Raw genomic sequence first — 15989 nt, forward strand, 5'->3', positions numbered from 1 at the left:
TATGTTTAAAGTCTTTCATGTCAGTGTTGAAAGACAAATGGGAAGAAGCTAAAATGTGTTAGAGCTGATAATGGTGGTGAGGACAGAGGACCATTTGAGAAGTATTGCTCAGAACACGGCATCAGACATCAGAACAGTTCCCAAAACTCCACAACAAAATGGAGTTGCAAAGAGAATGAACAGGACCATTGTTGAAAGGGTTAGATGTATGCTCTCTCATGCTAAACTTCCTAAAACCTTTTGGGATGAAGCAATGAATACTGCAGTTTACTTGATCAACCTTTCACCTTCAACCTCCCTCAACGGAGATGTACCAGAAAACGTGTGGTTAGGGAAAAATATTTCTTACGATCATCTTAGAATATTTGGCTGCAGGGCTTTTGTTCATATTCCAAAGATGAAATCCAAGCTTGATTCGAAGTCAAAACAGTGTATCTTCTTGGGTTATGGAAATGATGATTTTGGGTACAGATTATGGGATCCAGTTGAAAAGAAGCTCATTAGAAGCAGATGTCGTATTCCTGGAAGACCAAACCATTGAAGACTTTGAGAAAAATAAGCCAAAGTCTATCAATGGGTTTCCTGTTAGTCTTGATGCAGAACCTCATGTAGAACCACAAAACGATGAAGAAGATGATGGCGAACCTGTTCAGAATGATGTTGAACCAGCTCCAATAGAAGAACTGCCTCAATTGAGAAGATCTGCGAGAGGCAAGATACCTTCCCAGAGATATTCTCCCAATGAGTATGACTTGTTGACTCAAGGGGGAGAACCAGAGAACTACTAAGAGGAAATGGAAGATTGTAAAAGAAGAATGGTGGAAAGCCATGCAAGATGAGATGGTCCTTGCATGAGAACCAGACTTATGAGTTGGTGAAACTGCCTCAAGTAAGAAGGCACTGAAGAACAAATGGGTGTTCAGGTTGAAGACTGAACAGAACAACTCACAGTCGAGGTACAAGGCAAGATTGGTTTGTGAAGGGATTCGGTCAGAAGAAAGAAGTTGACTTTGAAGAAATTTTCTCACATGTGGTCAAGATGTCTTCTATCAGAGTTGTGTTCGGTTTAGCAGCTAGCTTGAATTTGGAGATCGAGCAACTTGATGTAAAGACCGCTTTCCTCCATGGTGACTTAGAGGAGGAAATTTATACGGAGCAGCCAGAAGGGTTCAAGTCAAAGGCAAAGAACACTTGGTGTGTAAACTGCAGAAGAGCTTGTATGGCCTCAAACAAGCTCCCAGACAGTGGTACAAAAAGTTTGACTCTTTCATGGTAAATCATGGTATGAGAAAACTATTTCTAACCATTATGTGTTTGTAAAAAGTTTCGAAGATGGTGACTTTATCATTATCTTGTTATATGTGGATGATATGCTAATTGTGGGACACTGTTGAGAAAATTGGAGCTTGAAAAAGGAGCTTGAAAAATCCTTTGCCATGAAGGATTTGGGATCGGCAAAACAGATTCTCAGAATGAAGATCTCTAGAGACAGGAAACAAAGAAAGTTGTTTATCTCAAACGAAGTACATAGAGAAAATTCTCAGCAGATTCAACATGAGCAATGTGAAACTAGTTTGTACTCCACTTGCAGGTCATTTCAAATTAAGTCTCAGTCCATGTCCTTCAAGTGAGAAAGAAAAAGAAGAACTGAAGAAGATTCCTTATGCATCTGCCGTTGGTAGCTTGATGTACGCCATGGTATCCACAAGACCGGATATTGCTCATGCTGTTGGTGTTTGTTAGCCGATTTCTTTCAAATCCAGGTAAAGAACACTAGAATGCAGTGAAGTGGATTCTCAGGTATCTTAGGAGCACTTCCAAAATCTGCTTATGTTTTGGTGATAATAGACCTATGTTAGATGGTTATACAGATGTAGATATGGGTGGTGATGTTGATTCACGCAAATCAACTTCGGCATATCTGATGACCTTTGCAGGAGCAGCAGTTTCTTGGCAATCAAATTTGCAAAAACGTTGCACTCTCATCCACTGTGGTAGTCAAAGCGCAATACATCTCAACAAGAATTCGACCTTTCATTCAAGGTCAAAGCACATTGATGTAAGGTATCATTGGATACGTGATGCGCTGGAGATGAAGTTATTTTAGATTGAAAAGATTCACACTGATAATAATGGCGCTGATATGATGACTAAAGCTTTACCTACGAAGAAGCTTGTCACTTACAGATAGATAGCCGGTATGGCTAACGTCCCCACTTGAGTGTGCAGGGGGAGATTTTTCGTGGCGGTGACCACTCAATGGGACCCACATTTAAAATAAATAAATAAAAAGGGAGAAGAAAAGAAAATGTGGTAGGTCCCTCCGACATGTGGGACCCACACAACTTGAAAATAAAAGAAGAGAAGAAAATTCTTTCAGTGGATCTCACTTTATTTTCACGCGTCCACTTCTCCTATAAATAGTAGTTAATTTAGTTCATCAACACACAAGTAGAGTAAAAGAAAGAAAAGACATTTAGAGAGTTATAGTTTTAGAAAGGGTTGTAAAACTAGGGTAGAGAAAATAGTGAAGATAATTTGGGGTATTTTTTGGGAAACACTTTTGAGTGCCACTATTTCTGTATTACTCTCTTTGTTAGCCTTTTTTTTTTCCGCTGTGTTATTATTCTCGTAATTTTATTGCCGGGGTCCTAACAAATTTTTCGTTCACTATTAAATCATTATTGTAATTTTTTGGGGCATCTTGCCATTAATTTAATGATTGCAAAATTTAGTTACATTAATTGTTTTTTAACTGTTAGTCCTTTTTATTGATATTTTTGAGAGGATTTCAATGATTTTTTAAAGTACTTTTAGCAATGTATACAAAATAAGAAAACTCATTCATATGGTCAAACTAATATCTCTAAAGTTTCATTAACCAATATTTAAATTTTCATTACATGGCAAGAGGGATATTTTGCTGCCAATTAGTTAATTTTACTACTAGAATAACATCCCCAAAATCCAACCCCATCCAACCCACAAAATAATCCTCATGTTAATTTAATCTTGATCCCAACATGTAGCTACATAGCACCAACACAACTACTAGGGAAGCTCTAAGAAGCTTACAAATCCATAAAGCTTTCTTCCTTGCATCATCCACCTCCTTCTTTCTTTCTTCAATCTATCAAGCTTTCTCAACAATCTGACTATGACTACCTTTGATCGAGGATGAACAACAAAATCCACCCATTCAAGATAACGACAGTAGCTAGCAGTCTAAAAAAAATAAAAAAATAACTTTCAACAAACCTCATAAAATGCAGTAAAAAAGAAAATAAATATACATCTACCCCATAATTGCTCCATTGGAGAAATCTCCGCCCAGGATTACTTTCAGTCCATGAGGTTCTCATAATGGCTTCCTAACCACATCTGCATAGTGTTGAAGCCATTGCATTCGTTCTATGCTAGATGTAGAAGATTCGGCCATGAGAGGGTAACGAAAATAAATAGATGAGCTAACGTGAGGAAATCTTCAGCTAGGGCATAAGTTAAAAGGAAAAGATAGGGCAGGAGAGAGAAAATTGTGATTTTAGTTTTTTTTTTTCATTATCTGATATGGCCAGCTGATATGGTGAGTTTCTCTGTCCTGTAAATGATTTGTTAGTGTTCATGTCAGACTTCCGTTTGACACTCACCGGTAAATTGGATAGAAAGATTTTTGTGAAACACTAATTAAAATTAATATATTTTTTGTGACAAATTGAATTCTAGGTATGCAACTGAAATAGTGCCTATACTTTAGGTATGTCCGGTGAAATTAAGCCATCTCCAGGTATCGAGTTACTCCTCCAATACTTGGAGATTGGAAGCTCTTTGAAATCAAAGCATGGTCTCTGGGCTTAAAAGGAGAGGATTAGCGATAGATGCAAGGAGCAAAGAGAAAGAGGGTGTAGAAAAAAAAAAGGCAAGAGAAAGACAAGATGAGAATATATGATATGAATTTTTTCATTTATTTAATTAAAAATGTGTCCATGTCAATAAATTACCATATCTTTGACAAAAAAACTAGCTAATAGCATTTTCTTTGGTACTCTAATAATAATTAAGGGATTTTTAAGTGATGAATTGAAGTTTAAGAATGGTAATGCGTGGGGCATATAGTTCAGGGACAACCGGTGAAAATAAGCTTATGAATTCATTACCAAAATATTTTATTTTTAGAATTAAAAAGTTTGCTTGTTATAAAAAGAAAAGAAAAAAAAAAATGCAAAATGGCGCTCAGTTCAAGCCTTCATAACCTAAACCGGGCTTAGAGCCAGAAGTTCGGGATGCAATTTCTTAGCTCCTCGAGCTCAAAGAGCCACTATATAGCAAAAGAAGACTATGAGACCTTACTTGAACACGGCTATAAAGCTCGACCCTTTTCGTCTTCTTTTCTCTCCGAATCTCCGCGGTAGAAGGATTAACCATATCAAAACAACCTTCGCGTTCCGAAACCTTCGTTTCTCAAGCGAAACCATAACTCCAAGTCGCCATCTTCTTCTGCGACGCCGTTATCGTTGCAGAGCAATGGGGACATCTTCTCCTGAAGCAGCTGTTCAAGTTCACGTTAAGGACAAAATTGAACTGACGGAGATTGAGAAGAAGATTTTTGATCGCCTTCTTAACACCCTGCGTCACTGCAATCTCAAAACTGAGCTCCGTGTTGCCGGCGGTTGGGTTCGCGACAAGGTCGGTCGCCTAATAATACACACTTATTTATACACATTGTACAGAACATTTCGTTTTTTGGACGGTTCGTATGCTTTGTGAGAAATTTTTTCGGGTTTTAGTAATTCTCAGTTGTCAGAGTTTTGGGCCTATCAAGTGTTTGATTAAAGTCCACCCTTAGGAAAGCAGAGAGAATTATGAGCGATAAGTGGGTATTTGGATTATAAAATTATTGGTTTAGTTCACTTGGGAAGAATGATTTAGTGTTAAAAAGGTGAAGAAAGGTGTTGGAACTGACTGTTGAAATTGGGGTTTCAGTATGAGCAGGTTTCATTACCATAATTTGTAGATGATGAATTTCTCTTAGATGTATCTCTGGTTACTTGAGAGTTGAGATACTGAAGTCTATGGCAGGAGGAGATAGCTTGTAAGATTGGATAGTGTCTATAATACATGTTTGCATATTCTAAGAAAGAAGCTAAAAAGACAATTGACAAATGATATCTATTTACATGTTTGCGCTCGCTCTAATTGGGGTTTGGATATGATGTTTTCTTTATTTCTCTTCATTCTTCATTAATATGTTCATGTATTATTTCCTTATAATGGTAATTTTCTCATTGGCAGATTTTAGGCAAGGATTGTTATGACATTGATATTGCTATTGACAATATGTTGGGCAGTGAGTTTGTTGATAAGGTCAGGGAGTATTTATTATCTACTGGGGAAGTGGCACAGGGTATTGGCATTATTCCACGGTAGAATTCATCTCTCCTTTGTTCTAGTCTATAAGTAATATTTCTTTGCAGATTTCATTTAGAATACAACTAACCTCACATTAAACATGAATTTATTATTTCATTGACATTTCACTGCTGTTGTTGGTTCTTTAGTTGTTTAGTTTTGTAAAAGGTTATCCCTATGTGGATGAATATAATATTCACTACAAAATTGATATGAACATTTGACTTGCCAGATGCTGAGATTCTGCAATATAAATTCAGAAAAACTTAAGATACGGTGGCAATTTCTCCAAGTAAATAATGTTAATTGTAAAAAACTTGCATTGCTTTCATCTATGCAGGGAAATTTCCCCAAGAACTATTTTAGTTGTGCATATTGATGAAGAAATAAGTTTCAGAATTTCCAGGAAGTTACTGCTCATGTTACTGTAGCATATTACTGTTTACTATACTGTAGCAATTCTCCAATTTAGGGTTAATTTATATTTTAATACTTTATGTTTTAGTTAAATTAGGCTTTGTTTAAAATAGTTAAATCCTTTAACTATTTAGTAATTCACTCTATTAGGATTTTAAGTTTAATTCATATTCTACTAGTATGTAAAATTAAAAACCTTTTTTCTAGTCAGATTTATATGCTATATGAAGGTTGTAACATGTTACATTATGACTTTAGATTTGGTGTTTTCTGGAGTTGTAACTACTATTTCTCTTTCTGATTCTTTTTTTCTTGTCCTCTGATTGGATATTCCATGCCCCCCCCCCCCCCCCCCAAAAAAAAAAAAAAAAAAAAATCTGAACATTTTATGCAGCAAGTACCAAATTCATACGCTTTTTTGTTTCATTTTTCATGCTTGTTGCTTGGACTTCTTTGTAGACTAATATGTTCCGTCTTACTAATCTTAGCTTTATAAGCTTGTAATCTTATCCATGTCATTCCAAAGAAATGCCATGGATAACTAGGGAACCACTACAATAGGAAATAACTGATCTATTCACTTAAGTTGAAAAAGCTGCTTCATGGATATCTACCTAGGGAAGGTCGAAAGCTGAAGGAAGTATAAAAGAAAGAAGATCGTGCTTCTTCTTCGTTTACTACATCGGCAATAGGATCGTCTCGTCGAGTATGAAAGGAATAGTAGCAACCAACGGTGTGAAAGCGTCCGTTAACTAATAGGTATAGGTAGGTGTAATATGTTATAGCTGCATAGTAATTAAAGGCACAAGGCGCACTGGGCTGCTGGAGCCTAGGCGCTAGCCTCCAAGCGAAGGCGAGGCCTAAGTGAAGTGAGGCGCAAAAAAAAAAAAAAGGATAAAATACATAATTCGAAAAATATATTTTAAGATATCAATAAAAAAAAGAGAAAAAAGTAGAAAACATGGAAAGAAACACACATGAATCAGAAAAAATGGCAACATGACAAGTTATACTTAAGATATTAGAGTTGACAGAAAAGAGTATAATCAAAATAATGCAAAAAAAGGAAAAGAAATAGAAAGCAAATATAGGAAGAAAAATTGAAAGAGTTATATTTGGATGGAATGGGCTAAAGACTAGATTCCAAGAGGTGACTGCTGGATGAAGGAGTGGAGGTTGGATCACAAAGCACATCTCTTTTATATTTATTTATTTATTTAAGCTGATGTTGGCTAGATAGCTTTATATTGAAAAAAAAAAAAATCCTAGATGACTTGTTTTGGAAAACAAAAAAATAGAAAGGCGCAAAAAAGGTGCACGCCTCCACCCACAGGCGATAGCCTGAGTGAAGTTGCGCGCGGCCTGCCTCAGGACTGTTGAGGTGCAAGCCCTTGAGCCTTAAGTAAGGCGCGCCTTTAATTACTATGTATAGCTGGCAGCTATGGAGCAATAGAAAAGGGCTTATTGCTTATCAAATACGTGATTGAACTAATTTTTTTGTGTGGATGGGCAGCACGTAGAGTAGAAGACTGAAAATCCTCATGTCACTAGTTGAATTATGGTTCCTGACACGTGATAAATTTCTGTATCAGTTCTATTCTACAATTAAATTACTTCAATAAATTAGTCAATATAGATCTGATATGGACCCAGCATACATATTCACTAATAGTATAATTCCTGATATATGCTTAACTTATCCACCTAAATGTCTGTAGATATAGTCTTTTTAGATGTCAGACAATGAAAAAGTTTATCTTATAAAATGAAAAAGATAAATATAAAAAAACAATTAGATTATGTCTCCTCTTCTTTTTATTTGATTTGTTCATAATGTGTCTCCTCTCATTCAGAAAGAATGTTAGTACTTCATAGTTGACCAATATGGTTCTATTCTTGCAGCAATCCTGACCAGTCCAAGCACTTAGAAACTGCAAGGATGCGCCTTTTTGATTTATGGATAGATTTTGTAAACTTAAGGTGTGAAGAGTATAGTGAAGGCAGTCGTATTCCTACAATGGTGAACTTCTAACTTAGCATCTACTTGTCTAATAATTTTTTAGTTCCATGTTCATGGAGTGTGTTTCTGTTTGTTAAGTTCTTAAAAATGCTAAATTTAGTTGCATATGATGGGAACAATTTTTGCAGTTAACCATAGAAACAATCTCTGGTTAAAACAACTTCAAGTGATAGTCTTAGGTTAGAGCCATGCGTTGAGTAGCCTTTTCTGATTTACTTATTAAACCATCAGTTGAATTTGATTTCTTCTATTGCGATTTAGCTGAATATGTAATTTATTTAGGACATAAAATTTACTTGTTTAATCTGCATTGAGTTTGCAACAGAAATTTGGCACAGCAAAAGAGGATGCTTTTAGAAGAGATTTAACCATTAACAGGTATCTTCCTCTTTAAATGATTAAATTGGTGCACTCTCTGTACGCTGTTCATGATAACTATATATTTGTTGTTGGACTAACGTATGGCATTAACATTTCATTTTATGTCAGCTTGTTCTACAATATTAATACCAGTTCAGTTGAGGACTTTACTGAAAGAGGTTAAGATAGGCTTTTTATGCTGTTCTCTTTCTTTTGCTGTCAAGTAAATTTGTTACGTCCTTTGTATAAAGCTTTCTCACTTATATTACCTTCTCTTTCTTTCATTGCAGGCATTGAAGATCTAAAGTCTGGAAAAATAGTTACTCCTTACCTCCAAAAGCTACTTTTTTGGATGATCCGCTTAGAGTTCTTCGAGCTATTCGATTTGGTACTTCTGAATTTAGATTTTATTTGATTGTGTTGGGAATTTCAATTTTCTTTTTCCTTTTGGTGAGATTTGACTACACATAATTTTTTGGATAACACATGCAAGTTTCTAGCTCAGCATGTCTTGAAATAGCTCAGTATCAAAACTTGTATTTTTTGTATATCTATTTGTTTTCTTAGTGTCATGTAATGTCTTTAAGAAGTATTTCGGGTTTTTATCCTTTCAATTGAATTATAAATTTACTATGAAATAAAACTCTACCAAACAATTAGAACTCATGGTGGTCCTTGGATAGGTGAAACATGTTGAACTCTGTAAGTCTTCTAAGGGCTTCATTTTAAACAACTACCAACTAATAACAGCAGTAATTAAGAAGTAACATCAAAACTCAAGTGATTGATCATTGCTCTGAAATTGCTAATGCATATATAGGCAATAACTCAACTGCTGAAAACTTTTGAGTCCATGTCTATTATATAACCTGATCATGTCATATAAAACACCTCAAATGTTTTCATATGCGCAGTCAGCTAGCGCGATCTTTACAACCTAATATTTTTCTTCACTTCTATTGGTTCTTTTTTTCTTGCTTCTCTTTTTCCATTTCTATGTCTTACATGGCTAATTTCTGGTTATTTAGGTGCAAGGTTTGGATTCATACTTGATGAAGAACTCAAAGTAGCTGCTGACTGTGATGATGTGAAAAATGCTCTTGCAGTGAAAATTAGCAAAGAGCGCATTGGAACTGAAGTATGCTAACCCTCTTGAATAGATGAATAGCATATGCCTCAAAATATTTTTTTATGTCTGGCAAGACATTGACTTGCTTGTGAGGGACTTCTTTATATCCAGTGTACTATGATAGTAGTTTATTATTTATCTCGTTGCTGCTCTTCTGTGGCAGGTTGATCTCATGATTTCTGGCAATCAACCTGTTAAAGCTATGACACATATTTCAGATTTGACATTATTCTGGGTTGTCTTTGGGTTTTCCTCCTAAGGTTGAGCCAGCAGTGTCAGAAGGATGCCACAAGTATGATATGGTCCATGATGTCATTGATAATTACATCTTATCTCTGTTTTATGTAAAATAAATCTGCTGCTAAACTAGTCCAAAATCCAAATTAGAGTTTGTTATATTATTTAGCAAGAGTTTAGGAATGATGAAGGCATGCATCAGTGTGATTATAATTTATCTTTCTCTAGTTAGGCATGGCTACCGGTTCATTTTGAACTGGAACTAAACCTTACTGTAGATTGAACCGGAATCGGATCAGAACCGTCGGTTCAAAGTTTTGAACCAGAACCGATGGTTCAAGGGCCGGTAAGGTTTATGTGAATGTTAAAATTTGAACTTGAATCGGCCCTGAGCCGGTGGTTCCGGTCCGGTTCGAACCGAAAATTTTCTATTTTTATTTTCAAAATAATAATCACTTAGCCTATTTTATACATTTCTAAAAGTCTCAATAATATTTTACTGCATGATATACTTAAGATTTTTTTTTTTTTAAAAACACTTTCCTTTAAAAGTTAAAATCTAAAAAGTAAAATGGAAAGAAAGAGAGAAATATTTAGTCTAAACTTATATTGTTTTTAACTTTTTGTTTACCCTTTTAAATTGTTTACTAAGTTTAAAATTACATTTTTTGAAGCATTTTTCAAAATTTCTTAGAATTTATTTAATTAATAACATTTAAACAAAATAAAGTGATAACTTATTTGATTATTTTGTTAAATTAATTAATTTTATTCTTATACAAGTATGAGCATTCTAAAATTTACCAATATTTTTAAAATCATATTAATATTTCGAAAGAAAGATGTAAGGTAAGAACCGAATTTTTTTTAAAAAAAAAAAAAAAAAATATATCGCTGGAAATCGTGATCGGAACCGTCGGTTCATCGGAATCGTACCGGAACCGGCGGTTCAAGGGCTAGTTCAGGTTCAACATTTCAAAAATTTTGAACCGTCGGTTCCATGAACCGCCATGCCTATCTCTAGTCCGTAATTTGGTGGTCAAACATAGTGCGTTTTAAAAGTTTCCTCCTCTCTCTCCTGAAATTTTTGCCGCTTTGGAATTTAAAAATAGATGCAGCTTATTGAGCAAAGTAAACCCATTCATTCATATCGTTTGAGCAGTTTTGATGTTTTGCATTTTTATTAAGAAATTTTTGTAGTATAATAGCAGCTGGAATGCACGCTTTTTCATGAGATACTGATCCTGAGAGAATTCCTATACACTTTTGCTAACATCATTATTATTGGGCTTAAAGAATGTCATTGTGTTTACAGCAGCCTTTTATTATATATATGTTTTTTTTTTTTCCTACTCACAGGATCCTTTTACCCATTTTAGGCTCTGTGTTGCTTACATGGACGCTGCATGGAACCTTATTCAATCAATTGGTGTTCTTTCTTCACTGTGAGTGAGCCACGAATTATTTCCCAAATCTTTTTACTTTCAACCTTCTTCTGTTGACATTATCTCAAGTAGTTTCCATTTCAATTCTTTTTATGCATGTTTAGTGTGTTGTCTTTGGTTTTGAGTTATAAATACTGTCACATTTGCATTCTAGGATGAACAAAGGAGACTCTGTTTATATGCTGCGTTGTTTCTTCCATTCAGAAATGTTACATACAAGGATGAGAAGGGTAAAAAGGTATGGTCCTTGTTTCGTTTTATTTATATCCTGCATCTTTTTGTGCTTGTTTCTTTATTTCTGGAAGCATGCAACGGATCCACATGAACACTAAACGTGCATCACAGGAAGTTGTTACCATTGGTTAGTTTCATAATAGGGTGATGCAAATTTTTAAGCCTTTTTCGCACCATTTGTTGTCCCCCTTGTATAATTCTCTCACCCTCTCTCAGAATGGGATTTTGACAGGGGGCCACTTTACAGTTGTATTTTTTTCGGGCATCCTGACCTGGCTGCAACTTTCAACAAAGTACAAACATTTTGATTTTGAATCATAATGAATGGCCTTTAGCCCTGAATTATCTTTTCAGGCTTTTGTCGTTTCTCAAATTTCTGATTGTACTCTTTGTCTTGGGTTTCAATACATGCATATCTTTATTTCGATATCCAATAGTTAAGTTTATTTGCTGCTGAAGCTGCCCATGTGTTCTCATGCTGCAGGCTCCTGTTGTCAACTTTGTCTTCAAAGACTCTCTTAAGCAAAAAGTCAGCGACTCTGAAACAGTGAGTTTAACCTATTCTCTTTGGTTTCTAACTGCATCTACTAATGATAGGATATAATTTCAACAGTCTCAGGGGCTTCTTGAAGATAACTTCAATTGTTTTTTTGTAGGTTATTAAGATACATAGGTCAATTGAGAAATTCTTAAACTTGATCCCTTTGCTTATTTCTAATGAGGACACCCATCCAGATGAAGTTGACTGGGGAGTAGAACTTATTGATGTGCCTTTCTCATCAGAACACCGCGTATTGGCAGGTATAAAGTTGTCCACGGCACATTCAACTTTCGCTGATTTCTCTATGATTCTTTCTTATTTGGCTCATCTATTCATAACTTTCACAACTACAAACAATCATTCTAGTAAATACCTATAATTTGTAACAAGTCACCAACCTCCGTCATTTTATTCTAGATAGTCAATATTCTATTCTACACAGTAAGTGACCACAAAATCCGTGACCGTATAGATGTGCCGGAACAGTTCGGTGTTCTCACCCTGAAATAGCCTGATTGCCTAAATCTGCCCCTTTTGGCATTCATTGGAATGGCTGCTCAGCCATTATATTAAATATATTACAAACAATTAGGGCATTTAGTTCAGTAAACTGCTTCTTGTAACTTTAATGATGCAGGATTTCTGCTACGAGAAATCAAAGACTTCTGGCGAGTTGCTTTATTGATATCTACTGTGATATATCCCACCAACAGAGATTTTACTCAAGAACTTTTAGATAAACAGTTTCAACTCGACAAGAGAAGAGAACTATTTAAGACAGTTGAGAATGCCATAACTGGACTAGGTATGAAAATTCATCTGTGTAATATGATTCATACTCCTAGGAATTTTTATCCTTCTGAGCATAGGTATAAAAATGTCAAATACTCATTATTTGCTATGTATATATTATAGACATAAGAAAACCCTAGTTTGTTTTATTTTGACTGGGAAGCTCCCCTTCATGTCCTTTTTCTGATTGTGATGTTTTTATCATGATACAGGTCTTGAAAAAATCTGGGACGTAAAGCCATTGGTTAATGGCAAAGATATTATCAGCGTTTTGCAGCTTAAATCAGGAGGACCTCTTGTTCGGGAATGGGTAAGGCATTCGTTCTTTCCCATAGTTGAGAGCTACTATAAAATTTCTTGATTCCAATTTATTTCCTCTTTGCAGCAACAAAAATTGCTAGCTTGGCAACTTGCCCATCCCACAGGAACTGCAGAAGAATGCCTTGATTGGATGAAGGAAACGCATTCAAAGCGTACCAAAATGGCGTAAACATCAATCTAATTCAATCTCTATTTAATATAAGACCTCATCTAATCTGACTAGAAGTTGCTTTTGCACGTTCCCCTGAGTTCCCATGAACATTCATGTAGCTTTGGGTAATAGACTGATGGAGAAAATGATGGAAGACAGGTAGCACAAGAAAATTTCTCAAGTTTCTGAGTAACAATTTTGTACAGATCTACAGATACGTACTTGAAGTTGCAGTCAAGGCAAAAGTATTTTGTTATAAACATTGACTATAGTTTCACCTTCTAAGCATAATTGTTAAGAATCAGAAAATTGTATTTAACTATGGGCTTTATGACCCACTTATTCTACTGTGTTTACACTTGGAATCGCAAACATTTGACTTGTTCATATAACTGGTATATAGCTGTTAAATATTAGTTCATACAGCTCGTATTTTAACTGCTTTTGGGTTAAGTTTAAAAATCTTATAATGATTCCTTTTCAATTGATCCTCAAGAAGAAGACTACAATTCCCATCTTGGATCGTTTTTGAATCAGATGTCTGGTATGTGATTGAAATGTCTTCTGTGTACCATGGATATGGGCATGCTAGAGAAGCAACAGGATCAAGAACTCAACAAATCTCACATAACAGTCATTTTAACTTACAAATCTAGTCTCAGTTTATCACGTCAGAAAAAATAGAAATCAATTCCCTATCAAACAGAGGAAATTGAACATCTTAATTTCGTGTATTTCATTATTTTGGCAACAAAAAGGAAAAAAAAAAGCCTTTAAGACCAAATTACACAAACTGAAAGCCTTGCAACACAGGCCATTTGATCAGGCATCAAACCAAACATCTTGAAATCACACAAAACTTGCAGGAACATTTCTTTCAACCAAAAACAGAGTATACCGGACAATACATTTAAGTATGCAAGGAAGGAAGCAATCTTGCTCATATTCATATGAACCCATCATTCAAATGCACAAATTCAGCATTTCCCAACACATTACTAATTGAATGGAATTGAATATAGACAAGTTGAAAATACTAAATAATACTGAAAAGAAACAACACATATGTTTTGAATCCAGTACTTGATTTTCCTTTAATGAATCAACATGTAAATTGATTACATAGAAAACACCAATCATGTTCCATATTTTTGAAACAAACTAAAAAAAAGAACCACCAAAAATGTTTTCCTTGTCATATCTGCAATTAAACAGCAGCTCAATGGCCAAGGTTGTGGAAAAGAGGAAGAGAGAATGTACAAGAGGCACTAAACAGAACCCGAGTCAGGATCAGAATCAGACCCCAGAAATTTCTGCATATAAGCAAAAAAATCCTCATTCTCATCAGCATAATCGATCTGATCAAATTCAAAGGTGTTAGCATTATCCAGCAGCTCCTCAACACTAAATTCAGTACCCATTGGCTCATCACGATCAGCGCCTATCGTCAAACATTCATCCTCTCCAAGAGCCCAGATATCATTGCATTCTGAGACAACGTGTTCAAGCTCGTCTACCTGATTATTAGCCCTAAGTTCAGTTCCCAATGGATAATCAAAGTCGCTACCTATAACCCAATTCCCATAATCTCCGTTTGCTCTCATGATACTACAATCTGATGTTACTTCTTGTTGTTCTTCTACTTGATTATTAGCCCAAAATTCAGTACCCATTTGATCATCAAAATCAGAAGCTATAACCAAACAGTCATCATCTCCATTAGCCCTAATCTGGTTATAGTATGACTCCGCTTCATTGTCATTAGCCTTGATACGCTTATTGCCAGACATAACCATCTCACAGTTTACAACTTCACCACCCTCACAATCATCTATTTTCCTCTTGCCCTTATTTTTTTCCCCTGTTTTAGACCCATTTTTCCTCAAACGACAGAGCACTAATTCACGGTTCAAATCAGGCAAACTATACTCAAACAAGATCCAACCGCAATGGTGGCTTGAATTTCTGTTTTTGTATTTGAACCTTTTCTTGGTTGCTTCTATCTTAATCCTACAATCAAAATCTGCCCTAGCCGTGACTTCAAAAATTTTCCCAGAATCTTCTCTATGCCAGTTACCCTCACCAGTACCAACACTTCGATCAACTCTAGAATAGTCAGTAATCAGCGTTTGTTTGTTCTTCTTCTGCGAGGCTTTCTTCTTTAATTCAGTGAAAAAGTAGAGATCCTTAACATCTGTTCTCTCGTCACCACCGAATCTCTTCCAGACTTCCCAGGGCTCTTCTCTTCCATATAACTGGCAGTCACTTACTATCATCTCCGCTGCCGCAAAAAGCTTTCCAGTGAGTTTCTTGTACAGATAGTGACCTGCTAACTCCTCATCGGTAGGATCGAACCGAAATCCAGGAAGCATGGTTGGATTCTAGTCTCCCGTTCTTAAATTTCTCTAGAAATTCTTGAATTTTCTCAGCTTTCTCAGGGAAAAGTAGCGCAGAAGCCAAATAATAGTTTGGGAATCAAGCAAAAAGAGGGAACGAGGGAAAGCAATAAATACCTAATGGAGAGACGCGGGATGTTACCGTTAGAAGAAGATAATTTGAAATCTTAGTTTTATGAGTTATGCGTGTGGACAGATAATTTAAATCTTTGTATTGGCTATATATAAATCTTTAAAAGTGTTTAACATTGTGTCTAACAATAAAAAAAACGCGTTGGTAGATATATTTATTTACTAATGAAAAAATGAAACTCTAATAATTTTAAATGAGTTGGATTTAAGTAAATTATTATTTAATTATTATGTAATATAAAATTCAAATAATCCATTAGTTCTGTAAGTAACCATAATCGAATATTATAGTGTTCAAACTCAGTTTAATTATTAGGTTAAAGCTACTCGAGTTTAAGTTTAAAACAATTAAAATGAAGTCAAACTCAAATTTTTTTGTTAGTCCAATCAAAATAGCTCATAAATAGT

The 15989-nt window shown here is 35.2% G+C and overlaps 1 protein-coding gene and 1 pseudogene across 2 annotated transcripts; one reads left to right on the top strand and one right to left on the bottom strand.

The window, feature by feature from the left end:
- The first annotated feature begins 4235 nt into the window (after positions 1-4235).
- On the top strand, positions 4236-13192 carry LOC119369101 (tRNA nucleotidyltransferase cca2-like; annotated as a pseudogene). Its single transcript, XR_016319196.1, has 15 exons — positions 4236-4683; positions 5290-5420; positions 7726-7843; positions 8169-8221; positions 8333-8382; positions 8494-8591; positions 9232-9341; positions 9496-9624; positions 10949-11014; positions 11169-11252; positions 11733-11795; positions 11905-12049; positions 12427-12594; positions 12794-12891; positions 12967-13192. The product of XR_016319196.1 is annotated as a tRNA nucleotidyltransferase cca2-like (transcript).
- An 887-nt stretch (positions 13193-14079) lies between these two features.
- On the bottom strand, positions 14080-15628 carry LOC149491970 (uncharacterized). Its single transcript, XM_089716942.1, has one exon. The coding sequence runs from the start codon at positions 15423-15425 to the stop codon at positions 14322-14324; it is 1104 nt and encodes a 367-aa protein (XP_089573068.1). The 5' UTR covers positions 15426-15628; the 3' UTR covers positions 14080-14321.
- Positions 15629-15989: the final 361 nt, after the last annotated feature.

The sequence above is a fragment of the Jatropha curcas genome, unplaced genomic scaffold (assembly GCF_041381405.1).
Source record: "Jatropha curcas cultivar XTBG-Jc1 unplaced genomic scaffold, XTBG_Jcur_1.0 HiC_scaffold_199_pilon, whole genome shotgun sequence".
Lineage (NCBI taxonomy): Eukaryota > Viridiplantae > Streptophyta > Magnoliopsida > Malpighiales > Euphorbiaceae > Jatropha > Jatropha curcas.

Coding starts and splice junctions, on each gene's coding strand:
- LOC149491970 (XM_089716942.1), bottom strand. CDS start 15,425: ATGCTTCCTGGATTTCGGTTCGATCCTACCGATGAGGAGTTAGCAGGT.